Genomic DNA, 27,830 nt, shown 5'->3' on the forward strand with positions numbered 1-27,830 from the left:
TTCTTTCTCTCTCTCCTCTCTCTGTCTCTTTTTTCTCTTTTTTCTTCTCTCTTTCTCTCTTTTCCCTCTCTCTTTTCTCTCTCTCTCTCCCCTCTCTCTTCTCCTTTTTCCTTTCTTTCTTTCGGTCTCTTTTTTCTCCCCCTCTCTGTCCCCTCTCATTCTCTCTCTTTCTCTCTCTTTCTCTCTCTCTTTTTTCTCTTTCTCTCTTTCTGTTTCTCTCTCTCTTTCTCCCTCTCTCCTCTCTCTTTTTACTTCTCTTTCTCTTTTCCTTCTCTCTCTTTCTCTCTTTTTTCTCTTTCTTTCTTTTTCTCTCTCTATTTTCTCTTTCTCTCTCTCTCTTTTTCTCTTTCTTTTCCACCCTCTCTCTTCCTCCTTTTTCTTTCTCTCATTCTCTCTCTTTCTGCCTCTGTTTTTCCTCTCTCTCTTTTCCCCTCCCTCTCATCTGTCTCTTTCTTTCTCTCTCTCTCTCTCTCTCTCTTTCTCTTTCTTTCTCTCTCTCTTCCTATCTCTTTTTTCCTCTTTCTCTTTCTCTATCTCTTTCCCCCTCTCCTCTCTCTCTCTCTCTTTCTCCCCACAATCCCCCACCTCCGTGTGTCTGTGCGCGCAAAGAATTGGACGGCTGCTGAGTTTGCCTGGAGTCTCCCCGCTCACCTGCCTCCTGTTTCTCCCCCGTTTCGACTTGTCTTCCCTTTTTCTTTTAATATTCCCCACCGCCTCATTTCCTTTCTCCGCCTAATGCGGTGTGTCGGATGTTGCCACTTAAACCCAGCAATGGTTTAATTATGCGCCAGGAAGAAAAAGGCTGGTGAATGTGCAGGTGGCCAGGCGGGCGCTGAGTTATTATCTTTCACCTTGTCCACAGGGAAACACCTGCATTCTGGGTTTAGTCATGGGGGGAAAAGCAGAAAAAGACCTGGGAGGGGTTTTCCGTGGAAAGACCCGGTGCTAATAGCCCTCTCCCATGGGCGGGCGGGCAAACTCCTACGTGGAGGAGGCTCCGACAAGACAGGCACGAACCAACCAGGTTTTGCATGCAGGGAGCCGGAGGACTTTTAACCAGGGCTAGTTGGATGGAAGGAGGGAAAACAGTCATGTGAAGCGAGCCTGTTTGGTTCGTGGATGGGGCAGGGGTTTGCGTCAGTAGCAGCAGCAACAGCACTTAGACTTATACACTGCTTCACAGGACTTCACCATCCCTCTCTAAGCGGTTTATGGAGTCGGCCTGTTGCTGCCCCCCAACAACGGAAGGCCGAATCAACCTTGTCCTGGTCAGGATTGAATTGTTGACAGTGGGCAGAATTCACCTGCAGTACCCCATTCTAACCATGGCGCCACCACAACTCTCCATCCATGCTATGTTGTCCAGTAGAGGGACATCGCATTGCAAATGAGGTGGGGTCCGAATGTTTAGTTGCATGGGGGTCAGAGGGAGAGATCTTTATGACTGACGTAGATCGTATGCCCAGTGGAGGCACTAAAATGGGCAGCTGGAGACTTCCCCACCATTGTAGAATAGGATAGAGTAGAGTAGAGTAGAAGTAGGAGCAGAGTTAGGAGTACAATAGAGTAGAAGTAGAGTAGAGTAGAGCTAGAAGTATAGTAGAGTAGAAGTAGAGTGGAGTAGAATAGAAAATAGAATAGAAATAGAGTAGAGTAGAAGTAGGAATAGGGTAGGGTAGGGTAGGGTAGAATAGCAGAATTGGAAGGGACCTTAGAGGTCTTCTAGTCCAACCCCCTGCTGAGGCAAGAAACCATATACTATTTCAGATTGCTCCCTGTTCGTTCCTATCGTTCCTATTCGCAGCAGTTAAACCAGCATCGCATACCGTAATGCGGTATGTGAGGACACTTCCTATCATGGACCGATAGAAAGAGGTCACCAGCCATCGTTCCACCTGATTTTTTCCCTGCAGGACTATAAGGAAATTATTAGACTTCCATCTGTCAAAAAATGCTGTAGGGTCTCCTGCTTTGGGCGGGGGGGTGAGGTGTTGGACTACTAGATGACCTACAAGGTTCCTTCTAACTCTGTTAATCTGTAATCTGTAAACCCTCACAACTTCTGGGGGCAAGTCGTTCCACTGGTCAGTTGTCCTCCCATTGCTTTTTGTCCTACCCTCAGGTGCTTTGAACAATAGCCTGACTCCCTCTTTTGGGGGGAAACCCCTGAGATATTGGAACACTGCTGTCATGTCTCCCCTGGTCCTTCTTTTCATTAAACTAGCCATGCCCAGTTCCTGCAATCGTTCTTCATATGTTTTAGCCTCCAGTCCCCTAATCATATTGGATACTCTTCTCTGCACTCTTTCTAGAGTCTCCACATCTTTTGGAAACGAATGTTGTGGGTTTTGTGACTTTGGGAAAAAGACACCCCAGTGGCGATGCCTACTACCCTTCAGGAGCCCTGTGAAAGGGGGTGCCTGCTTCATGCTAAGGAGGAGGGGGGAAATGATGTAGTCCTCCCATCCTCAATGTATGACATCAGATCTTCAGTGGAACAGTTAAATTGCACCAACGTCTCCATCACGCAAAGCCAGTCATAGTTTAGATGGACTCTGGCTGGAGCAATGGATCTCCATGAGCTTGCTTGGATTCAGCTTGGCATGCCAGCCAACAGTGGGTGGAAATCATGGTTTGTGGTGCAAGAAACCCCCATTCTGAAATTCTGTGCAAAAGAAATCAGGGGTTCTTCACGGAGAGCCAGACCATATTGTCTTGTTTCATCAACCTTGGTTGGCCAACATCTGGCGCAAAAATGTAACTCTTAACTCCTGGCACTTAAAATAAAAATTACTCTGGGGGAGAAGGTTTGAAGACAAAGTTTTGCTGGCTAAGGAACCACCCAAGCAGTAGCAGGTTGCTACCGGTATGGTAGGGGGATGGCGCATCAGTAGCAGCCGCCAGATTGTGCAAATTTGTGTGTGGCCGTGACGGCACCAGTCCTATGGGCACCGCCATCTTTTTTCTTCAATTTTTTGTATTTTTGCTTCATGTGCAGAAGCAGAAGCAAAATCTTGCGAGGGGACATGCACACGCGTGGGATTTCAGTGTTTCAGTGTAACTTGACTCTGCTCCCATCAATGCCAAACAAAGATGGTCGATGATAAAGAGAGCAGACTAAGGTCTTGACCCAAGAACATCCAACAGAACTTGGGCTCTGAAGCCAAGAATGTACCAGGAATGAAATTCTGGGCAGGATTTTATTATCCAGAACCCAGGAAGCATTCCATGTCTCCTCCTCCTTCTGGTTTAGTTTCTTTGCCAAAGGGGCCAAAGCATCCGCTTTAGATTCCCAGATCCCTGGGGAAATAAAAGAACTCGTGGCTGTTTCGTAGATGGGTACGGGAATTATGTGGCTGACTCCAAGTTGAATTCCACCAGCTTTTTTTTTTAATAGTGGGGGGAGACAGGGAGGAGAGACTGGGAAAGGTGACACAGAGGAAAGGGGGAAGGACACCGTCCCATTCTTAGTGCCCCTCCCTTCCCAGAACCGCACTGCATTTCACTGATAAACAGGAAATATTGGCAATCAGGATTTCCACATTTATCTGAGTGCAGCAGAAAATAAAATTTTCAGTCTAAATCCAAGGAGACAAGACCCTAAGCTTCCTTGAGCCGATACAGGCAGCCCCAGCCCTAGAGAGAGACTCAGGGGGGTGGCAAATAGACATTTCCTCATTTTAGAGAGGGGGGTGAGTGGAGAAGTAAAAGGAGGGGAGGGAGGGGAGAGACTTCAGTGGGAGAAGAGAGAGACAGAGGCACGGCGGTTTGATGCTTCGCTCTCCTCTTGCCATTCGGGGGTCTAGTTTAGTTGCTGGAAAGGAGCAGATGGTTGCTGTGTAAGGTGGAACTCCCAGCCACAAGAAGGCAGCTAGGATGTCTCTCTCTCTCTCCCCCCCCCCCTCTCCCAACCATCCTCTCTCAGGTTTTCTAGGGTTCTTTGCTAAAAAAAAATTAAAAATAAAGTAAGGTTCACGACAGTCCTGGGTTTGCCTACCAGACACCGCCAAAGCCATGTGTTTCCTTGCAGAGAACAACTTTGTCTGGCACTGATGAGCTTACCCAGATGGGTAATGAAAGGTTTGAAAGAAAACCACCAGGCTCAGAAGGTTTCAAGGACCCCATAGTCTTCCTCTTCCTCTTCCTCCTTTTCCTTTTCCTTTTCCTCTTCCTCCTCCTTCTCTCAGCAAATCCCACTCGCTTCCAGCATTTATGAGGTAACCTAGTTCCTCCTCCTTCTTCTTCCTCCTCCTCCTTTTCCTCCTTCTTCTTCTTCTCCTCCTCCTCCTTTTTCTCCTCCTCCTCCTCCTTCTTCTTCTCTGCACTCTTTGCAAATGAATGTTGTGGGTTTTGTGACTTTGGAAAAAAGACACGCCAGTGGCAATGCCTGCCACCCTAAGCAATGCAGGTTGGCAGGACCGCAGGGGAGGGCCTTCTCTGTGGCTGCCCCAGCTCTATGGAACCAACTCCGCCCCCCCCCCAATGTCCATACTGCTCCCACCCTACTGGCCTTCTGAAAGGCTGCAAAGACCTGGCTTTGCCAGCAGGCTTGGGGGCCATGAATATTATCATCTGTCACGGCCAAACAGTATTGATGGGATAGGTATGTATCTTTTGGTTGATTTGATTATTGTGGATTTATAATGGGATTTTATTGCCTTTATTATTTTAATGTGTTTCATATTAATATTGACTTCTACTATTGTATTATATTGTATAGAAGTCAGATGAATGAGTGAATGAATGAGTGAGTGAATGAATGAGTGAATGAATGAATGAGTGAGTGAGTGAATGAATGAGTGAATGAGTGAATGAATGAGTGAATGAATGAATGAATGAATGAATGAATGGTGAGGGATTTTAAATAAAAAGGAAGCCAGATATCAGTAGCTCAGTGTTTGCCACCCATACCCCAGGGCACCTGGGGGTACCCACTTCCCAAACCCACCCTTCCGATCTTCAGTATCCCCACCAGGCCTATGCACAGCCCATGAAATCATCTGCCACAACGTCCTTCCAGTCGACGACTACTTCAGCTTCAATCACAACAACACATGAGCACACAACAGATACAAACTTAAATAAAACGCTCTAAACTCAACTGCAGGAAATACGACCTTAGTAACTGCAGGAAATACGACCAAGTAGTTGATCATGGAGCTCTTTACCTGACTCTGTAGTATCATCACCTAACCCCCAAAACTTTACCCTTAGACTGTCCACTGTTGATCTCTCCCAATTCCTAAGAGGTCAGTAAGGGCCAAGGGGTGTGCATAAATGCCCCAGCATGCTTTCCATCCCCTGCCTAATGTTTCTCTTTTATGTATCCAGTGAAGGGCTACCAAAATTTTTACTACCACATTGTGGGTGGGGCTTATGCATTTTCTTTCAATATCTTTCAGTGCAAATTGGGAGCTCTGGGGGGGAGCTCCATTTTTGCTACCCCACTGCAGCGGCAGTTCCCACCCCACCCCCCATCTGGGCAACAGCCCACCCTTGCATTGTATATAAATATTGTTATATCTTTGTACACTACCAATACGTACTTAACAAAATAAATAATAAAATAAAGTGAAATAAAATAAACCCTAGCCAATTTTTACCCTAAACGATCTCCCTACTATGCCTCTAATAGCGGGGGAATTGATCGGAGAGAATCTGAAACCTACCTCCGTCATATCATTTGTAAATTCATATTTTCCCCCACCACCACCACCACCTCAATTTTGCAGATAACATCTCCCCACAGCGCTTAAGGCATGTACGTACACACTCATCCCAAAAACGGGGCATTGTTATCGGGCCAGGATATCTCCTTGAGAAAACTTAATTTGATAAGGACTGGGTGTTATTTTCTCTCTGCTTTTCTCTCCCCCCACCTTTTTAAAAAAAAAAAAACCAGGGGTTTGTCTTGTTTGCAAATTCTTCCACCCTCATTCATTTCCTCCCCCTCCTCCTCCTCTGCTTAGTTGCTGCTTTAAATATAAAACAGAAGCCGTGGGCAATTCTTTCTTGCTTCTGCTTCTTCTTTTTTTCTTCTTCTTCTTGTTTTGGTATGTATATGCTTTTCATTGTCCCTGTGTTATGCCAGTGGCTTTAACCACCGATAAGTGGATTAGTTGAGCTAAACAAAAAAGGTGTTTCACAGCTAAAAAGCTCCCAAGAACATATTTTTTGGGGAGGTGTGTGTGTGTGTTTTGTTTTCCGCAGAAGAAAGAAAGCGGAGGTTTTCTTCTTTAGTTTCTTATTCCCTTCCCTGGCAGACTGGATCAGTTTGTGGCATATGCCAAGGGCAGGGCCCTCTCCTCCCCACCAACCTTTCAGTCTCTCTCGCTTGTACTGACAGCTGCCCTGGAGCTGTTGGAGGATTTATTTGCTTCTACCCTCCCCCCCATTACTTCCTCTCTCTTTTTTTGGTCATATTTCAAGAGCACATTGATGAGCTTTTGAAAAGGATGTTTAAGGATGAAAAGATTAACAGAGTTGGAAGGGACCTTGGAGGTCATCTAGTCCAACCTCCGCCCCCCTCCCCAACCTTACACTGTTTCTGACAAACAGCAGTCCAGTCCATTGAAAGCCTCCAGGGATGAAGCTCCCACAACTTCCAAAGGCAACTTCTGTTCCATGGCTTGATTGTTTTCATTGTCAGAAAATTCCTCTTTATTTTCAGATTGAATCTCTCCTTGGTCAGTTTTCATTCAGTATTCCTTCTCTGGACTTCAGGTGCTTTGGAGAATACTGCATCCAGTTTTGGTCAGCATACTATAAAAATGTGTTGAGACTCTGGAAAAAGTGCAGAGAAGAGCAACAAACAAGATTAGGGGACTGGAGGCTAAAACCTATGAAGAACAGTGGCAGCAACTGGGCCTGGCTAGTCTAGTGAAGAGAAGGACCAAGGGAGACATGAGAGCAGTCTTCCAATATTTGCCACAGAGAGGAGGGGGCCAAGCTATTCTATGTGTGTCTTACGAAGGCTTTATAGAGTGGTGTTAGTACCTCCCTTGATTTTGATTATACTGTATTCCTCTGTTAATGCAAGTTAGGATTGCATTGGCTTTTTTGGCTGCTGCCAGACACTGCTGGCTCATATTTAACGGGTTGTCTGCTAAGACTCCAGGATCCTTCTCACAGTTACTGCTCTTAAGCCTGCTTTCTCCCCGTCTGCATGTGTACTTTTGGTTTTTCTTGCCTAAAAGTTTACTTTTCTCTACATTGAATTTCATTTTGTTCTTGTGGCCCACAGCAAATCCATGAGGTCCTCCTGCTTTAACAGAATTTGCCAAGCCTAGGAAGAAACTGAGGCACCATTGGGTGTACGTCTGTTAGTCCATCCTGCAGATTATTTCAAGGGTTTAGGGATCTTCTGGGATCAGGGAAAAAGAGGGAGGCCTTCCCACCATAGAGACACCTTCTTTCTTTTTCTTTTTTTCTTTCTTTCCTTCTTTCCTTCTTTATTTCTTTCTTCCTCCCTTTCTTTCTCTTTTCTTCCTTCTTTCTTTCTCCTCCCTCCCTTCCTCCTTCATTCCTTTCTTTCTTTCTTTCTTTCTTTCTTTCTCAGTAGAAGCCACCTACTTTGGGGGGGGACAGATGTCTTAACCTCTCCCTAAAACGATTCCTCCTGCCAGGGTCCAGCTTCTGGTAGGAGAAGAATTCAGTCCTCCATCTCTCTTTCCAGCCTCTGGGATGGCACCAATTTATAGTCTTAAGTTCTTGCAGGGAGTCGCGCCATCCATTGCAGTTCCACCCTAGGGCCAGCAGAGGCCTCTAGACTAAAAGTTGAAAAGACTCTCCCATGATCTTGAGGAGCCGTTGTGTAGTGGGTTTGCCTTGGGCCAGGGTAGGCAAAGTTGGCTCTTCTATGACTTGTGGACTTCAGCTCCCAGAATTCCTGAGTCCATCATGCCAACCCAGGAATTCTGGGAGTTGAAGTCCTCATGTTACAGAAGAGCCAACTTTGCTTACTCTTGCCTTGGGTGAAAGGGCCTACCGTTGCAGGATGGATTGAAACTAGAGGGTGGGGGGATGTGTGGGGAGGGGCAGGATAGGACATGCAAAAACTCCTGACCATGAAAAGGTCCCCAGCTGGCAGTTAGAAGCATCTGCACTCATCTTGATGGCTCCAGCTGAGCGATATTTCACTAGTTATCTACATGTAATTATTGCTATGTGGTGCAGATATTAACACTGTCAAGAGTAATTTACCCTGACATTTTTCACTTGCTCTGCAGGCTGAAGTCTGCCCTCCCTTCTCTGTTTTGCTTCCTTCGCTTGCTCGGTCTTGCACACATGGCTAAGCTTGAGTGTGTAATTCTCCGCAGGGCCCAGGACCTCTCCCCCCACACACATCCTGGTGGACCCTCCCTAACTTCTTTTAGATTTATCCCCACCCTGGAGAAGAGAAAAACAGCTCCTCCATCTCTCCAGAGCATCCTGTTGTCTGACTTAGATGCCTTCTATTGCGTCCTCCCACTTTATACCCCCGGAGGCTCAAACCGAATTTGGCAGCTGCCTATTCGGTGATCTGGGATACTTCCCTCCAGTTGGGAAGGGTGCCCGTCCGAGAGTTGGTCTAGGGCCCTCTTAAAGAGAGACCTTCTTCCGAGACCTCCCCTTCCCTTCCCTTCCCTCCGTAGCCCTTTCCCGCGAAGCTTGCCCGGCTGGTGACAGATCAAATTAAGCCTCCCGACCCGTAGTTGGATCTTGATTTAATGAGACAGTTATTGTATGTTCCTTAATAAATATAAATTGCCCGTTTGGGGTGCATTTTGAGGCAATGCGAGGGTGAAACAAAGCATGACAGCCGCCTCCATTCGTCACCAAGAGGTTGGCGATGGGTGGGTGGCAGTGTGTGTGTGTATGTGGAAATCCATTGTCGCTTTGCAAGGCACAGAATTTGCCAGGTACAAACACCCAAACCCGGATGGGGCTGGTTTCAAGGTTTTAGACCCAGGCTCTTGGGAGAGGCCAACTTTAGGATAGGGCGGGGGTGTCTAGATCAAAAGCAGCCCTTCCCCTCCCGACTCTCACCCCCCCCCCCCAGAAAATCCTTCTGTGATCCACAGAGAGAATAGCTGCCGGCAAGACATTTTGAAGTGGGGTCTCTTGGCAAATCTCCGTTGCTTGAAGGGCTAGCGCGAGGGAGGCCCTTAATTGTGCGTAAGTGAAATAGAAAACGGAGGATGGGGCAAAGTAAATGTGGCAGTACCTTTCCTTCCCTGGCTGAGTGCCCCCTCCCCATTTGCTGTGTCCTTCCTCTTTGCCCCACAACCCATGGACTTCCCTTAAACCCCTGCCTGTCCACACCCGTCTGTTTCCAGCACAATTCTGACAGCAGCCTCAGTAGCTCTTATTAACCCCTTTTCAGGGAAGATTTTAATAATGCCCTTGGCGTGCTTCTCCAAAGTACGGACAGCCATGGGCTCTTTAATCATTTCTGTTGGCACTGACCTTCCTTGGCTGTGGTCGCTCTTAGGTGCTCTAAGAATGGCCTTCCTTCCTTCCTTCCTTCCTTCCTTCCTTCCTTCCTTCCAAGCCTGAGGGTGGTGAGTAGGGTGGGGTGGGGTGATGGTAGCTTTGATAATGTCATGCTAGGGGGAAGGCATGGGAGAAGACATCCATCCCCTGGAACATGGAGCAGGGAATCCAGAAATGTTGTTTTCCTTGAAAGACCAGATCTGCTGGAAATCCCACCTCCATTCTGGGGAACAAACTAGGATGGATTGCCTGGAGATTTACCATCAACCTGCCCCAATTTCAGAGTTGGTTGGAGCCAGGCAGGATTGAATTGCAGGTTTTTCTGAGCTCCGTCTTCCCCAATAGGCTTCTTGATGCCAATTGTGATTCAACCTTTAGGGGTAAAGTGTTCTTTACCAAAAGTTCCCAAACTTGGCAACTTCAAGACTTGTGGATTTCAAAGTTGAAGTCCACCAGTCTTAAAGTTGCCAGTTTTGAACTATGCTGGCTGGAGAATCCTGGGAGTTGAAGTCCATCAGTCTTTAAAGTTGCCAAATTTGAAGACCTCTGTGCTACACCAACCACCAAAGCCTACCCTAGGAGGTCTCCAAACTTGGCAACTTTTAAGACTGTTGGACTTCAACTCCCAGAATTCCTCAGCCAGCCTCCTATGGAATTGTGGGAGTTGAAGTCCACCAGTCTTAAAACTGCCACGTTTGGAGAGCTCCCTGGCCTACAAAGAGCCTTTGGAGGAGTTGGTGGAGTTATAAACTCTAAAGTGATAGCTTTGATCGACCTTTCTGTACCCAGCCATCTTTTTGCTCCTTTGAAGTGGAGGTGGCACAATGTGTGTTGATAGTTCTTGAAGATGGCTAGGACTTCAACCATAGCGTGTCAAGAAGTCAGAGTGGAGATGATTAAAATGGGTGCAAACCTGACGCCCGTAGCAACAGGTGTGGCTTTCGATGCTGATCTGTCACTTAATCCCTGTCAATTAACAGGCAATACTACCGTCTCACCCAGCCCAGCGCCCGAGATATAAGATGGAGCCCCTTTCCAAATCCCTCCCTCCCTCCTCCTCCTCCTCCTCCTCTCCCTTTTGGTAACCTGGTGCTCCCAATTAGGGATTTGACACCCGGACCCGTTGATAAATTGTTTCTGTCATCTGCTTTCTGTCTTTCATTACATGCAAAAGACAGGACGGAAGGAGGAAGGACTGGGGTGCAAGGCGGAGATGATGGAAGGGTGGGAGAGAGAGAAGAGATTTGATCTCCCATGCTTAGTGCAGCTAGATACATTAATTACAAAATAGCCCTTTTGCAGCATGAAAAAGCATTAATTAAATTTATGCAATCATTATCTTTAAATAGTTCTGTCTCCCAGTGATCAACCCTCTCCTCCTCTTCCCATTTTCCTCCACCAAGCCTTTCTAAAGATGCCCAAATTTATCCTGCAACCGAGTTCAGAATCAGGTGCATTCAGACTCGGGGGGTGCAGCCTGGTGAAAAATAACACACACACACCAAAAGAGGTTTCTCGTTTTCAGGAACCCTTGGGAGCCATCATTCACAATCTCAGCCACTGCTGGTTTTCTCCAGCCTGCTTTTAAAGAAAGTAAACCAAGTTAGTTATTTTTGGTTTTAAATAGGCAGCCAAAAAAAAAAAAGGAGTAGTTTCCTGGGCTTGCCAAATTTAGCAGGATTTGGTCAACAGAGAAACCTTTTAGGTTGATCTTTCCACACTCAAATCATTTCTTCAGCAGCAGTGGAAAAATGGCTTTTCGGTATATAAATAGTTGGGCTACCTCTGGCTCTCAATTCTGATGATCGTATTGTTTTCTTAGCAGCAAAATAGAATTTTTGCAAATCCTGCAGCTTCCTTTTATGTCTGTTTCCTGAGTGTTAGCCAGCCAACTTGCTGCAATCCCGCAATTATTATTATTTTTTTGTTTAAATTTTCTGAGAGTTTGAAAGGCCTTTGGGGAAAATTCAAGGATGTGAAAATAATACTTTTCTCAAGTTTAATTCACCTTGCCGTGATTGTTCCTTTGTCTCTGTGGCTTCTGCGGTGCCGATCTGAAGAATTTAGGGGAAGAAAGAGAGAGAGAGATGTGGGAGGACTTATGTTCTTAAAACACGGCATCTTTCTGGAAAAAATACAATTCTGAATTCTGGGAATCATCCAGAAAAGCAGGGATCTAGGAAATGGTGTAATAAATGGTGAATTAAAATTACCAGAATCCTCATTCTTCATTTATGGAGATATTCAATCCTCCAGGTCATGGTTGCTTTTTTTTTCCAAGAAGCAACTGGACTTTCCGTTTTTCCTTTGAAGACGTTTTGCTTCTCGTCCAAGAAACTTCCTCAGCTCCGAGTGGAAGGTGGAATCCTTCCATTCCCCACCCATCCAGTCAGAGTCGAAGAAGCTTCTTGGAATGAGAAGTGAAATGTCTTCAAAGAAAAATTAAAAAGTCCAGTTGCCTCCAGAAGCACCTTTGAGATGCCTTCTTAGTTGAGTTGGCTGGGACTGCTGGGAAGTGTAGTCTGAGACCACTTCAGGAACTGCAACCCCACCACCATCTGGGGAGAAAATCAAGTTATGGGCATGGGAACGGGTGAATTGCTTGCAAAAGCTTTCCGTAGTTAATATATTTAGAATTAGGTTCAGAAATGAGTCCAGAGGCCTCTTATAAAAGCCAAGGCACCTTGATGCAGAAATGGAAGGGAATCAACCAAACATTAATACCCAGCACAACTCAGCTCTTGGGTGGTGATGCCTCGGCTGCTCTCCGTGGTGCTGATTGGAGCCTCTTCTTTCAGTCCCATCTCTTTTTGCAACCCAGCTGGTTACAAACATTTACAAGCAGTTGTTAGGCGTTGGCAGTCATCCCCAGGAGTCCTGATTTCCAGATGCCAGCATTTCTGGCATTCCTTCCAACTCTTTCCCATCAAGAATTGGTATTCCAGATTCCCAGGAATTGGAGATAGGACAAAAATGACGCCATTCTGGCAAGGAACTTGTAACCGGTCATGAAATCGAAAGGGACTGCTAAGAGTTTGGCTGGGCCAGGAATCAAAACCTGCCTAGAGTAGCTGTTATTAGTGCTGTCCCAACAAAAGAGGTTAGAATAGAAATAGAAATGAGGGAATAGAATAGAATATAAATAAAAAACAGGAATAGAACAGAATAGAATATAAATAAGAAATAGGAATAGAATAGAATAGGAATAGGAAATAAGAAATAGGAATAGAATAGAATAGGAATAGGAATAAAAAATAGGAATAGAATAGAATAGGAAATAGAATAGAATAGGAATAAGAAATAGGAATAGAATAGAATAGGAAATAGAATAGAAAAGAAATAAGAAATAGGAATAGAATAGAATAGGAATAGGAAATAGGAATAGAATAGGAAATAGAATAGAATGAAAATAAGAAATAGGAATAGAATAGAATAGGAAAGAATAGAATAGGAATAAGAAATAGGAATAGAATTGAATAGGAATAGGAAATAGGAATAGAATAGGAAATAGAATAGAATAGGAATAAGAAATAAGAATAGAACAGAATAGAATAGGAATAGGAAATAGGAAATAGGAATAGAATAGAATGAAAATAAGAAATAGGAATAGAATAGAATAGGAAATAGAATAGAATAGGAATAAGAAATAGGAATAGAATAGAATAGGAAATAGAATAGAATAGGAATAAGAAATAGGAATAGAATAGAATAGGAATAGGAAATAGGAATAGAATAGAATGAAAATAAGAAATAGGAATAGAATAGAAGAATGGAACAGAATAGAAGAAATAGGAATAGAATAGAGAATGGAAAAGAACAGAACCTTGGAGGTCATTTAGTCCAACCCCCCACTCAAGCAGGAGACCTTATACCATTCCAGACAAAAGCCTCCAATGATGAAACTCCCACAATGTTTGAAGGCAAAGCTGCCCCACTGATTAATCGTCCTCACCGTTAGGAAGTTTCTCCTTAAGTCCAGGACAAAAAGCCAAAACCCAAAAAGCCCATTTTGTTTTGCATTGGGCCTGAGAAGCCAGCTTTTGAATTACAGCCTGGCTGGATATGAACATTGGGGTTTTTTAAAACTTCCAGCTTCTGCATGGAGAACCTGGAGAGCCTTAGAACCGCAGGCTGCCTTGGTCCATTGTGGCTGTACAGGAGGCAAGGACAACGGAGGAGCTGCCATGGGAGAGGAGAAGAGAAGGAAGCAAAGAGCAGAAAGAGGGAGGGAGGGAGAACCAGCCGTGTGGAATTACTTGTGGATTTTCTCCCTCCTTTCATTTGCTTGCCAGCCAGCCTTATTAAAAATGGCTGGATTTGGCATCCGAGCGGCTGGCAACATCTTTGGTGAACTTTATTGCGTTTTTTTTTAATTCTATTTTTTCCCCTTCATCTCCTCAAGACCTCTCCTTTTTGATATCCTCCTCTAGCCTGATGAAGCCCCCGAGGCACCAGCTCGACTTAATGGGTGTCTCTTCCTGCTCCGTTGTTAAGCTGGACTTTAACTGATTGCAAAAGCTTTGCTCCATCCGAGGTGGGGATGAAGGTGGGTTGCGGGGGGGTGGGGGGGTGAGAGACTATCAGTGCACTAAACAACCTAGCCCCAGGCTGGGATATTGCCGCCATTCTGAGTCCTGTCTTTGTACTGTCAGGCCCGTTTTCACTGTCATAGTGGCTTCTTATGCGGGGAAATGGGGGCGAAGGAAAGCAGATGGGGTGGGGGGGGGCTCCAGGGTGGGTAAACCTCAAAGGATCTCGTGAAATCTTGTTTGGAAGCAATGAAGCAGCAACCGGCACTCCATTACCGGAGTCTGCAGGGGGCTGTGATAGGGAAAGGGATCCGCTTAGTGGAAAGCTCAGGATGGGGGGGGGGCAGAGGAAGAGGAGGGAGACGGAGGGCAGGGTGACCTTCAGCCGCATCGGTTGTCCCTCGTTGGGCCTCCGGCAAGGAGAAAGGGGGTCGTCCCAGCAAAGAGGAAGAGGGTGCAAGGTTTGTGGGCTTCTAATCTTCCCTGCTCCTCCCAGGAATATGGATTTTCTCCCGATTTGAACTCCAGTTGGGTTTTCTCCACTCCCCCCCCCAAAATATACTCCCCCCCCAAAAAAAAATTGCATTGTTTATAAGACCCTGGGAAAAATCTGCACTGGGTGGAGTTTCGCAGGCATTTATTCCTCCAAAGGCATATGCCTTTCTTTTGCAAATCCACAACAGATCTCATTTGTAACATATCTCATTCTTCCTTTCCTTCTCCTGTTGGAGATCAGTAAACAGGGGCCTCCATGGATGGAGGTTAGGAATACTGTACGTAGGAATCACGAAGCCGGACATACTATTTATATCCTTGGTATAGATCTGTCTTCCAGTGAAATTTTATCCACTGGGCTATCTTGATTTGGGGAATAAGAATCAGGCCTTTATCCAAGCCGATGGACAACAGACATGGTTGGTCAAACCACAGGAATTGAATTTTAGCAGGCGTGGTTGGTCAATCTACAGTAACTGCATTTAAACATGCTTGGGATAAACATAGATCCATCCTAAGATAAAATACAGGAAATAGTATAAGGGCAGACTAGATGGACCATGAGGTCTTTTTCTGCCATCAGTCTTCTATGTTTCTATGTAACATGGTCATGAGCCACCAGACGCTCCATGGGGCACCTAGAATCTGACCATCCTTGCAGGTAACATCTCTCTCACCTATTCCTCGAGGAAGGAGAAATTTGGGGAGATTTTTCTATCCTATACTTAGATACGCTTTCAAGAAACGGTGGCCTTCGACAACCTGATGTCTTGTGAACATATTTTAAAGTTGTGCAGGTTGGCCTTCTTGGAACACACACACACACAAATATGGTCTAAGGCAGGGGTAGGCAAAGTTGGCTCTTCTATGACTTGTGGACTTCAACTCCCAGAATTCACGAGGCAATCATGCTAGCTCAGGAATTCTGGGAGTTGAAGTCCACATGTCACAGAAGAGCCGACTTTGTCTATCCTGGTCTAAAGGGAGAAGAGAAAGGATCTTCGGCTATATTAGCTTCTGACGAGGTGATAATTCTCACACAAGACAAGGCACCCGCCAGCCACAGCACGGCAGAGGGGATAAATCTAACCTCCGCGTACCATCCAAATCGCCACTCTTATTGATCCCCATTGATTAAGCAGAGGGTGTTAGCATGAAGGAAGGGGGGAGGGGGGCACTTACTTAGCTCTGGAGAGAGGGATAAAGCCAAGAGATGGGGATATTAAATTGGGCCTAGAGTAGCCGTCCCTGGAATCCGCAGCAGGGATTAGAGGACGGAGACGGAAGCGCAAGAGAAAATCTCCCTCTAATGACGGCGAGATCTCCGCTTTGTCAAGAGATTCTGCCAAAGTTAGCAAAGGCCTTGGACGGATTGACCCTTTAGAGCCGAAATCTGGCTCGGCTTTGCTGACAGGATGTACGGTAGGGAAATATTCCTCCACCACCTTCCTCTTTTCCCATCGCATTGGGGTGGATCATCTGCCTGGTTTTCTTGATAAGAAATAGGAGGGAGCTGGCGGGGGCCAAGAATCCCCATCTACCTTTCTAGAGTGCGGGATGTGGCTTCCCACAATCCCCTTTTACTAGCTAAGGATTCTGGGAAGTGAGTTCTGACCCATTGGTGGGATTCAGATTTTTTTTTTACTAACGATTCTGTGGGCGTGGCTTAGTGGGCATGTCAGGGGAAGGATACTGCAAAATCCCCATTCCCTCCCCATCAACTGGGACTCGGGAGGTAGAGAATAGATGCGGGCAAGGCCAGTCAGAGGTGGTATTTACCGTTTCTCCAAACTACTCGAAATTTCCGCTACTGGTTCTCCAGAACTGGTCAGAACCTGCTGAAACCCACCTCTGGACTCTGACCTCCTGGGCTTTTATAATATCTCTGCTACTGAACATCTCTTCTTAATAGATAGTGACCGTTGTACGGCTCATCTGCCTTCAAAACACCCATTTGAAGCTGTTTCCTGATCCACCGCCTGGTGGAATGTTCCAAATGTCCCGTGTAAGTAAGAAACAAAAGATCAAGAAAGTTTTATAAAGTTTTATTCTTCTTAGCCACACAAAGTCCATTGGAGTTGGGTGGCATATAAATCTTTCTAAATAAATAAAATAATATGTGTGTGTATGTGTGTGTGGTGTGAGGGGGGAAATGTGCAAGCTTTATAGATAACACATGGAGAACGGTTGCAGGATTTGGGTCTGGCTAGTCTAGGGAAAAGAAGGACTAGGATGGACATGATAGCAGCATTCTAGTACTTGAGGGGCTGCCACAAAAAAAGGAGGGGGTCAATTTATTTTCCAAAGCATATGAGGGCAGGACAAGAAGCAACGGATGGAAACCAATCAGGGAGAGAAGCAACCTGGAATTAAGGTGAAATTTCCTAACAGTGAGGACAACGAACCAGTAGAACAGAAGTTGCCACCAGAAGTTGTGGGCGTTTCATCACTGGGGTTTTTTAAGGAAACTGGACAGCCATGGGGTGGCTGGCTAAATGGTCTCGGGCGGTGATGGCGAACCTATGGCAGGCGTGCCACAGGTGACAAGCGGAGCCATTTTGGAGGGTACGAGAGATGCTACCCTATGTCAGCTCCAGCTAACTTTCGGCCTTGGGAAAGGCTGTTTCGGTCTCCAAAGTGCAAAAAACAGCACAACCGGGAAACCAGAAGTGCTGGGCTCTTTTTTGCACTCTGTTGGGCTGTTTTTTGTACTCCAGGGCTTCAGGGAAGCTTCCCTGAACCCTCCTGAGTGCAAAAAACAGCACAATGGGTAAACCTGAAGTTTGCCCGTTTGGCTGTTTTTTTCATGTCCCATGCCTCAGTGAGGCTTGTGTGCATCAATGGGGACAGGGGAATTGTGCACATGCATGGGGCTGTACATGGGTGTGGGGGAAGGGAATGGGGAAGGGCATAGACATGTATGCTAGCACACCCACACACACCCTTTTGGCCCACGAACCAAAAAAGGTTCGCCCTCATGGGTCCTGGGTCTCCTGCTTGAGCCGGGGGCTGGACTACAAGACCTCCAAGGTCCCTTCCAGCTCTATTCTATTCTAAATTCTGTGGGAGAGAAGCAAAGGGCGGCCATGGGACTTAACCATCTTTTTACAAATCGGATCCTGCCATGAGGCGTTCAGACCAGGACCAGGTTGGTAATTTGGATTTGTCCCCCTCCAAAACCTAGAACCCACTTCTTTCCTTTCTCACCCTAGGACCCCAATTCTGCAGCCCCCCCCTTCCCCACCCCTCCACAGCCCCGACTCTCAGCCTCCAATAAAACCGAGCACGATGGCTGTGATTGCCTCTGTTCGCTGCGCGTTGTGTGCCAAAGCCGGCTGCGTTTATCGTAAAGGATGCACATTTGCAGCGTGAATCTCCACAGCGAGACGCCCTCGGGGCCAGCTCAGAAACGGAGAGAATTAATTACATTTTTAAAAAAGAAAAGGAAGACAGAAAGAGGAGAACTGCCACTTCTTTTAAAGTGAGGGACAGAGGGGTGATGAAAATCCTGCGGGGAGAAGCACAATGGTGGGGGGGGGGGGTTGTTTGTTTTTTGAGGGGAGGGGGGTCTGTAGAAATAGGAGAACAGTGGACAAGCCCAGAAAAGAGGGGAGGGGGGAGAAAAAAGACAGAGAATGAAGACTTCATCTGTCTGCATTATGTCCGGACATTCGAACTGAACCAGGGCCTTTGCAGCATCTTAGGTTAAGGTTACTAAGCACATGTAGAACGAAGCAGGGGTGAAATCCAGCAGGTTCTGATCATTTCTGGAGAACCGGTAGTGGAAATTTTGAGTAGTTCAGAGAAGTGTTTCCCAACCTTGGCCACTTGAAGATATCTGGACTTCAACTTCCAGAATTCCCCAGCCAGCATTCGCTGGCTGGGGAATTCTGGGAATTAAAGTCCAAATATCTTCAAGTGGCCAAGGTTGGGAAACACTGGTTCAGAGAACTGACAAATACCATCTCTAGCTGGCCACAAAATGGGGAGGGAATGGGGATTTTGCAGGATCCTTCCCCTGCCACGCCCACACAACTGGTAATTTTTAAAAATTGGAGTTCACCACTGGAATGAAGCCTGTTTTCTCCAACCCGGTAGGTCTGGTCTTTACTTAAAAGCCTCCATATCCAGGCATTGTAAACCAAAGAAGGTTAGCTTTAGGGATTTGGGGACTTTCCTGGACGACTCTCCTCTCCCCGCTCCTCCCAATAAAAGACAACTTAAAGATTTGGATCATGGCTTGCAAAAGCCCAAAGTCTGTTAGAGTTGCCCACTGAAGCTGAATTGAGTCTGGGGGCTGGAGGGCAATGCAAGGAGAAGAAAAGAGACTGGGAACGAGAGGGGTGGGGGGAGAGAAGCCTTCAGTCCTGCAGATCGACGGAAGGAGAGATTTTGCTCCTGATAATGATGGTGATACTACTAATAATAATGCTATTAAATTCTAATACCTTTTGGATACGGAGGGAGAGTATTGATTTCTGGTTAGCCCTGGCACTTCCCCTCCCCTCGGAATGAAATATAGAAAAAGCAAGGTCAAAAATGGGGGTGGGGGGGATGAGCTGGGATGGAAATGCAGCCTTCTCTTCCTCCCCAGGAGGGGCTGTTTCTGGATGGTAACAAGGCATACAACGAAAGCAGTGCCGCTCAACTGGAAACTGAGGCATGCTCAAACTGGTGAGACTGTGTTCACTCAGCACCGCCTAAGGTGGTGATGTCAAACCTTTTTTGGCTCGAGTTGCGTGCCAAAAGGGTGTGAATGCGCGCACATGCCCACACCTGTGCCCTTCCCCACAAGTGAGCATAACCCTCACACTGCCCCCCCATTCATGCACACAACCACACCACCCCCATGCTCCCCGCTCCCCAGCGCATGCACAGTCTTCACTGAAATCTCCAGACTCCTGAAGCCTAGGAACGGGCTAAAAATGGGCCAACGGGCCAATGCAAGGCCCATTGGGCTGTTTTTCACCATCAGGAGGATTTCCTGAAGCCTGGGGAGAGCGAAAATGGCCGAAAAGAAGGCTGAAAATCAGCTGGCCAGCACACACATGCATGCTGGAGCTGGCATAGTGCAATGTCTCACATGCCCTCCAATATGGCTCCGTGTGCCACACGTGCCATAGGTTCACCATCACTGGCCTAGGACATGGGGTGTCAAATTCAAGGCTCCATGGGGCTGCCCAGGAAAAGAGCATGCATGCAAGAAGGGACAGGAAAGGAGAAGTACAGTAGAATAGAATAGAATAGAATAGAATGGGATGGGATAGAATGTAGAATGGAATGGAATGGAATGGAATCCAATGTTAGAGATGTCAGCTTCCAAATCAGAACAAAGTGCAGGCAGGCAGGCCTATCATGAAGCCAATGGATTTTCCTTAATCTGAAATTAAGGCCCAGCATCATAGTATGAAATAAACTACAGGGTGTGTTTTTTGCTTTGATCTACAAAGTGAACGACATAATTCAGTCTCTGGGTTGTTGTGGTTAGCTCTGGCCCAGCTCCTGCCCTAAGGAATGTGGAGGTGGAGGTGGGGGAAACATCCACATGCTGCAGGCATGTTTTGCTCCTGATGGAATCTACCAATGAAGCCTCCTCTGACCAAGGAAGCATGAGTGACAGGAAAGAGGGGAGTTTGGCAGACAGCCCAGGAGGAGATCAATCATCTGTATCATCCTTGGATTCTGAACAAGAATTAATGACACATCCACGCATGCATAGAGTGATGCATAGGAGACAACAACTGAAGGATTATTACAAGAGAAAATGAGGCTACCTGTGATTGGGTGGGGCTGCTGTAATTAGTGCTACAGATAAAAGTGCAACCTGGTGTTTTAGCCTCATGGCAGTTTATCTCATTCATTGTTTCATCAAGATCGTGGTTTTTGTGCTGTTCAAGATTGTGTGTGGACTCTCTGGACTTTAGAATTGGACTCAATTTCCCAGTTATTGGGTGAGCAATTGGACTGCATTTAACCTGTGCTTTGTGTGTACCAGAAAATCCCTTTGATATTTAAAAAGGGAGCTGTTTGTTTTTCTGTTTATAAAAACTTTTGGGTTTTCCTTTTATCGTGTGGTGTGTGTCTTCCTGGACTAATTACCCTGTAATTACGGGCAGTTGAAACACGCCGGCAGAACATGGGTGATGGGTTTTTAGAGGGGCGTTACACACTTGGGGAGGAGGGAGGATGGCTGAAAATCATTCTCAGGAGAGAGAGCATTCATTCTGCCTGGAAAGCAGCTCATGAGAATCCTGGGTACCTCTCAAGGTAAGTGGGGGATGCTGGGTGATTTCCAGGAGAGAGAGAGAGAGACAAGACCAAGATAAGAAGAGCCAGGATAGGCCAATGGGGAGATTGGCAGAGTAAGGAAAGGCCAATGGGGAGATAAGCAGAGTACAGTCTAGACCAGGGTAGGCAAAGTTGGCTCTGCTATGACATGTGGACTTCAACTCCCAGAATTCCTGAGCTAGCATGATTGGCTCAGGAATTCTGGGAGTTGAAATCCACAAGTCATAGAAGAGCCAACTTTTCCTACCCTGGTCTAGGCCAATAGAGAGATAGGCAGAGCAAGAATAGGCCAATGAGAGAGGTAGAGCAAGAATAGGCCAATGGAGAGAGAGTCAGAGCAAGAATAATGTAATGGAAGCATAGGCCAGTTGGGAGATAGGCAGGGCAGAGGTAGGCCAATGGGGAGGAAGGATAGGCCAATAGGGAGATAGGCAGGGTAGAGATAGGCCAGTGGGGAGATACTGTAGATGGAGGAAGGATAGGCCAATGGGGAGATAGGCAGAGCAGATACAGGCCAGTGGGGAGATAGGCAGAGAAAGGATAGGCCAATGGGAAGATGGGCAGGGCAGATAGGCCAGTGGGGAGATACTGTAGGTAGAGGAAGGATAGGCCACTGGGGAGATAGGCGGGGGAGATAGGCCAATGGAAAGATAGGCAGAGGAAGGATAGGCCAATGGGGTGATAAGCAAGGCAGAGATAGGCCAATGGGGTGATAGACAGGGCAGAGATAGGCCAATGGGAAGATAGGGCAGATAGGCCAATGGGAAGATAGGCAGAGGAGCTTGGGGAGGGGGGGCTCCCTGTCCATCTTCAGGGCTGCCTTCTGCCAGGTTCTTTGTGTCCAGCCAGCTTGTCTTCTTGGTGGATCCATCATGACCTTGGCCACCACCAGACCCACTGACCCTTCTCTTTTTCTCCCCCTGTGTTCCCGCAGGTGATGAGCATCCTGAGCAACCCCAGCGGAGTGGCTCCCCAGTCCCAGGCCGACTTCTCCATCTCCCCCCTGCACGGCAGCCTGGAGAGCGCCAACGCCATCTCGGCCAGCTGCAGCCAGCGGAGCGACTCCATCAAGTCCGTGGACAGCCTCCCCACCTCCCAGGCCTACTGCCCCCCCACCTACACCACCACAGGCTACAGCGTGGATCCCGTGGCTGGCTACCAGTATGGCCAGTACGGCCAGAGTGAGTAGCCCCCCCTCCTTCCCTCCCCCTCCCCCCTGGAGTAAAAAAGGAACTTGCCTGGCAGGTGAAAGAGATGGAGATGGTGGAGAGGGAGGGGGGTTTGCATTCCTGCTTAATGCCCCTCCCCCCAGAAACGCCAAGGGTGGGGTGGATCTCCAGGTGACTTATGGGGGCTCCAAGGCTTTCGGCCCTCCAGGGAACCCCTAAATCCCAGCCCTGGAAGGGTGAGTGGGACCCTCTACAACAGTGTTTCCCAACCTTGGCAACTTGAAGAGATCTGGACTCTAACTCCCAGAATTCCCCAGCCAGCTGGGAGTTGAAGTCCAGATCTCTTCAAGTTGCCCAGGTTGGGAAACACTGCTCTATCAAATGCCTACACACACACACACACACACACACACAGGTATCTGGGGAGATTCTCAGTCTTCTGGGTCCCAAGGCTGCTTCCCTCCCCCCCCCGCCCCAAAAGCAGATGTTTCAGAAAAGACATTTCGCTTCGGATGCAAGGAGCTTCTTCGCTTCGGATGCAACAACAGAACGGATTGAGCCAAAAGGGAAGAAGCTTCTTGGATCAGAAGAGAAAGGTCTTCAAGGAAAAGCGAAGAGCAGAGAGACGGCTTTGCGTCAGGAGCTCTGGGGGTGGGGTGGGGGGCAGCCACAGGGGTGGGGGGCTTCCAATCCCCCTTTAGCATCACCCTGGTCCTGGTTCCTGAGTCTTGTCACCTGGTGATGTTTGGGGCAACGCAATTTCCCCTCCCCTGGGGGCTCCCCACTTGACCTCTGGGTGCGCTTCCCTTCCCCAAATGACAAACCGCTGCCCATGAGGGGGGGGCTGTGAACGCTCCCTCACCTCTCCCCCCCCCCGTTTCTCTCAAAGAAGAAACACCCACTCCCCCCAAAAAAGTGTAGCCTGTGAACCCCAACCCAACCCCCCCCCCCCCCGGAAACCTTCCTCTCGTTTCTGGTGGTGCAGCTCAGCCACAGGTGGAAGTGATAAAACCCTGAAACAAATTCCAGGGAGGGAAGAGGAGAGATGCCCTGCAGGCCCTCGGAGCGTTAGTCACAGCCGTGCCCTGCCTGGGTGTGTAACGTGTGTGCATTGTGTGTTTATGCAGGGCTTAGGACGGGGGGGGGGGGACCTCCCAAAAAATGAGGAGCTGCTTTTGGAGAGTGGAGGGAGAAAGCAGCCGGCATGGCTTGGCCCTATCTCTCCCCCAGGGGCTGGGATGCCCTGCCAGCCTCTTCCTTGAGCCCCCTCCCTGCCTGGCACAGCCTGGCTTCCCCCCCCCCCCGAGGGGTTGAAGCAGGAAAGGGGCTCTGAGCCAGCAGCACCCTCCTCGCCCTCCGCCCTGGTCAGACTTTGGGTGGGAGGACTTGAGAGCTGCCCTCCGCTTCTTTTGCTTCTACTTGGGGTCCTGTGACCAGTGGGGAGCAAAGCAGCTCTCCTGCCTCCTTTGGCTAGCCTGACTCTCACCCACCGCTCTAGGGTTCCAAAGTGGGGGAGACAGGAGAGGAGAAAAAAGGAGAAAGGAAGGAAGAGCTTTAGAGGAATGGAAAGAAGGCAGAGGGGAAGGGGGGAGAGGAGAGGAGGGGGGAGGAAAAAGAGAGAAAAAAGGGAAAAAGGGAGGGAGAGGGGAAGGAGGAAAGGAAGGAGAGAAGGGAGGCAGGAAGAAAGAAGGGAAGGGAGGAAAGGAGAAAAGGAAGGAGGGAGGGAAGGATGAAAGGAAGGAAGAAGAAAAGGGAGGGAGGAAGGCAAGGGAGGAAAGGAGGGGAGGAAGGAAGGAGCAGGGGTGAATCCTGCCTGAATTTGGGGCCTGAGCTGAACCCCAACCACCACCCCCTTCCTAGACAGGCCTCCTGGGACCCCCTCCTGGCCCTCCCCTGGTCTTTGGGTGCAGACAGCCTGGATACCAGCAACCGTCCCAACCTGAGATGGAGGAAGCCATGTTGTCTTTGGGGCCTGTGTGAAAACCAAACCTTGAGGACTCCCTCTCCTCCAAACCAGAGGCTTCTCCCCCGCCCCCGCCCCCAAAACCACCTCTTTAAAATCCCCTTCATCTCCACAGAGAAGCCCGGAGGGTGTAGACCCCCAAACCCTTTCCCTCCCCCACCCCCTCTTCATTTGCTCTGTGTCTACATGCAAAGCGCAGTCTAAATGCTGCCTCTGCCAAGGTAGAACGCACTGCAGTGGCCGCCCTTGGCAAGGGATAGCAAGGAGTGCGCTCCCACTGCTGTGCCATCTTCCCTAAAGTTTGGGGTGGGGTGGGGAGCTAAAAGGGCTCGAAGCTTTGGCGACATCCAAAGCCCACCCTCCCTCTCTCTCTCTCTCCCCGGCCTTGTACCGGAGCCGTTGCCCACCTCCTTGGTCCTGGCTCACCGAAGGAAGGAAGAGCGTGCCAGCCTGGAGAATTCAGCTGGTCCCACAGGCCAAAAGCTACACTAATGATGGTGGTTATGGAACGCCGAGGCGTGAAAAAAATTCCTAATGGATGTGACAAGTCTAATAAGGATTTTTGCTAGGAAGGACCCCCCTTTGGGGAAAGGCCGCTGACAGGACGCTGACGGCTGAAATTTGTTTACTTGCTGGCACCAAGTGGGGCTCCTGTGCGCGATTCTTATTAATCTAATTTGAGGCTGAAGAATTGCGGGGTTGTTCCCGGGGAGGGGGGGGAATAAATAAATAAATTTAACAGAAGCTCAGCTAACAAAAGAGTTTCACCATTGGGTTCCTGGATGCCCCTGGCCAAATAAATGCCAAAAATATTACATTTATTTTGGCATGCTTTCTAGAGTGGAAAGGTTAGAGAGCCAATCAGTATAGGCCATCCTAGACATGTCAAGAAGAGAGCCTAAATTAAGTGAATGTGGCTTCATTTTACGACCTTTCTAGCCTTTGTTGTTCAGTGAATCACTTCCGTTGTTAAGTTGGTAACCAGTTTTTTTCAGTGAATCCGGTTTCCAAAGGGGGTCACAATGACCGTCATAAATGTGAGTCAGTTCTCGGGTGTCTGAATTTGATTATGTGGCCATACAGCCCTCTGCAAGTGTGAAAACCAGTCATAAGACACAATCTTGGCAACTTTTAAGACTTGTGGGCTTTAACTCCCAGAATTCCCCAGCCAGCATAGGAATTGGGAATCCCCCAAGTCCTGAAAAGTCACCAAGGTTGCACACACACACACACACACACATTCTAAAGATTTCAAAAGTTGGAATCAGACTGCTTTGTTATCTCTATTTTAAAGATAACCTGAAGTCCAAACTTTTCTAACTTTTGAAATCTCTTCCTCCATTAGCAGATTATAGCTAACAAGTCCCATTTGCCATATACTTAAAGTTTAAATTACTTTAAATTTAAGTCATTCCATCATGGTTTAAAAAGGCAAACTTTCTTCCCGGTTTATTGAGCAGTAGCCTGACTGCCTTCTTCAGCCCATCAAAACATTGAATTTATATCAGAAATATAAAATCTGGGTGTTCCAGGGGGTATTTGACCGAGCAAAAAGGGAAGGGCTTTTAATTTTAATTTTAATCCATATTAAGCGCATCTGTTTGTGCCAGATCAATCCCACCCAAGATTCCCTTTGGGAGATGCAGGGCAGTGTGGGAATTTAATGAAAATTAACTCTTGACGTTCCTGCTTTTTCCACAACTGGGACCCCTTTTCCTTACCCCCTTTTGCAACTGGTTTCTAAACATGGCTAATTCCTGCCCCCTCCCTTCCCCAAATTTCCCCAGAATTAATTCAATTGGGTTTTTTGCAATGGGGGAAATCCCTCCTTCCAAGCTGGGAATGCCTCTGTTGTGACACTCCCCCAATTGTCACACTATCAAACAATTATCGACGTTGTAATGCAATGGGGAAATTGCACCAGGCAGGTGGAGGGCCGGGAAAACCGGGATTAGGGAATGAACCTACAGTAGTCCCTCACCTATCGCTGGTGTTACGTTCCAGACCTGGTGAAATCCGCGATGGGGAATTTATCGATTGATAGTACTTATTTAAGTATTTATATTGTAATTGTTTGGTAAGTTTTCATTGTTTTAAGTGTTTATAAACCCTTCCCACACAGTATTTATTTTAGATACAGTATTTAAATACAGTATTTACAATTTTAGATTTATTTATTTTTTGAAAAACCTGCCGATAGAGTTCGGCGGGCTGTTTAAATCTGCCGATCGACTTCCTCAGAAACCCGCAATGAAGTGAAGCCGCAGTAGGTGAAGCGCGGTATAGCGAGGGACTACTGTATTTCAAGATTCACACAGCCCTCGTCTTATTCACTTTTTCCTCCTTCTCCTTGCCAGCTGCTGTCGATTACCTGACTAAGAACGTCAGCCTGTCCACACAGCGCCGGATGAAACTTGGGGAACATTCGGCCGTGCTGGGACTCCTACCGGTTGAAACAGGCCAAGCCTACTAAAGGATCCTTCTTGGGGGGGTTGACCGTCTGCCCTCAAAAACCACACTACAACCACCAGACTTTCTGGGACCAGCCTCTGTCCACCACCGGCGTTTCCTTCGGAGACTCAAAGGACCAAACCTTCCCATCGCAGAGGCCCACCGATCTCCCTCCCACACTGCCCCATTCCACCCTCGCTCTGTGTACCTAACAAAGACTTATGACCACATTCACAACTTCAGAGATGATGAGTTGTAAATGACTATAAACTGGCTGGCCAATAGTGGCGGCCCCCGAGGCTCCCAGATGTTTCCATCGTTGTGACCACTCAGCGGAGTCAACCTGGGAACTCTATTCTTTATCATTATATAGCTAGGTAGAGACCGATATATTCTTTGGCCCACCTACCCTCCCCGCCCCGCACCATTTTCTCCCCTCCCCTCATTTTTATCAAGAGTTACACAAGATCAATAACACACAGAGGAAACTGGCTGATCCAAGAACCCCGCAAGGGAGGCTTTGGACCAAATAAGTACAAGCATTCAAGAAGCGAGACTGAAAAAGCTAAGAATGGTTGATCCTGGTCAGATGAGGAGAGAGAAAGAGAGAGTTGCTACATCTTGTAAATAGGTTCATCTCCACTTTTTGGGGAAGGACGGGGGAGCGGATCCAGTAGTTTCCAAAGAAAGCAGTGGATTCCGGCATTGTCACAAGGGCCACACTGCTGGGCTCCTCAAAAGAGTGTATGAATCCACGCTTGTGCCCGAAGGCCTCTGCTTTGGGGAGTGACCAGTTCCCCCACTGGGTTGCTTCAGAAGCCCACTAGGAGAAAATTGGGGAGGGGTGAGATTAGAGAAGGCAGGAAGGTTGCATTCGCATCCCCCTAGTAACTCCGGTGACATAGGTGTGCTAGCAGCCTAGCAGAAGATGGACGGTCATTTATGGGTGTGCAAAATGTCTCCAAAATGACATTCCTTCCCCAACCCCACACACCCATGGCCGTTTGCCCATTACTTGGAAATAAAAGAGTTGACCCAAAGGCTGACTGGTCTTTGAGGTGCCCAGCTGCAAGACCCCCAGGCATTGAAAAAGACGGCTTGGAGGAACAAAGGCCGGCTTCAGATGCCCACCTAGCAGGGAACCATGGGTTCTAAGGTGCGTTTGCGTAGGTACGCAGGCCCCTTGTCTTCTCCCACCCATCCTAAAACCATCCTGTTTGCCTCTCTCCTTCTTTCGAAACTATAATTTTGGTTGCACTCTTCACATCAGAGTGGGCAGAGAGTGGTGATTAAAAAGGTTGTGTCGCACAACCAACACACACACCTGAGAATCCCCTTCTTCCCAAGCCAGAATCTCTCCTGCTCTTAGCTCCTCGTTGGGCGCCTGTGGAGGAATTGAAAGACTCGGGTTAAACTTTCCCGTCTGTCTGGCTCAATCAGAGCTGCCTGGTTCAAGATTTG

The 27,830-nt window shown here is 47.7% G+C and overlaps 1 protein-coding gene across 2 annotated transcripts in view; it reads left to right on the forward strand.

The window, feature by feature from the left end:
• PAX7 (paired box 7) overlaps nt 1–27,409 on the forward strand; it is a 124,165-nt gene extending 96,756 nt beyond the window's left edge. For both annotated transcript variants that reach the window (XM_070759401.1, XM_070759400.1), the window contains exons 8-9: nt 21,721–21,967; nt 26,276–27,409. In XM_070759401.1, coding sequence (XP_070615502.1) covers nt 21,721–21,967; nt 26,276–26,391 — 363 coding nt within the window. In that variant the 3' untranslated portion in view covers nt 26,392–27,409. The remainder of the gene's footprint in view (nt 1–21,720; nt 21,968–26,275) is intronic.
• Nucleotides 27,410–27,830: the final 421 nt, after the last annotated feature.

This window comes from Erythrolamprus reginae, chromosome 8, assembly GCF_031021105.1.
Source record: "Erythrolamprus reginae isolate rEryReg1 chromosome 8, rEryReg1.hap1, whole genome shotgun sequence".
Taxonomy (NCBI): domain Eukaryota; kingdom Metazoa; phylum Chordata; class Lepidosauria; order Squamata; family Dipsadidae; genus Erythrolamprus; species Erythrolamprus reginae.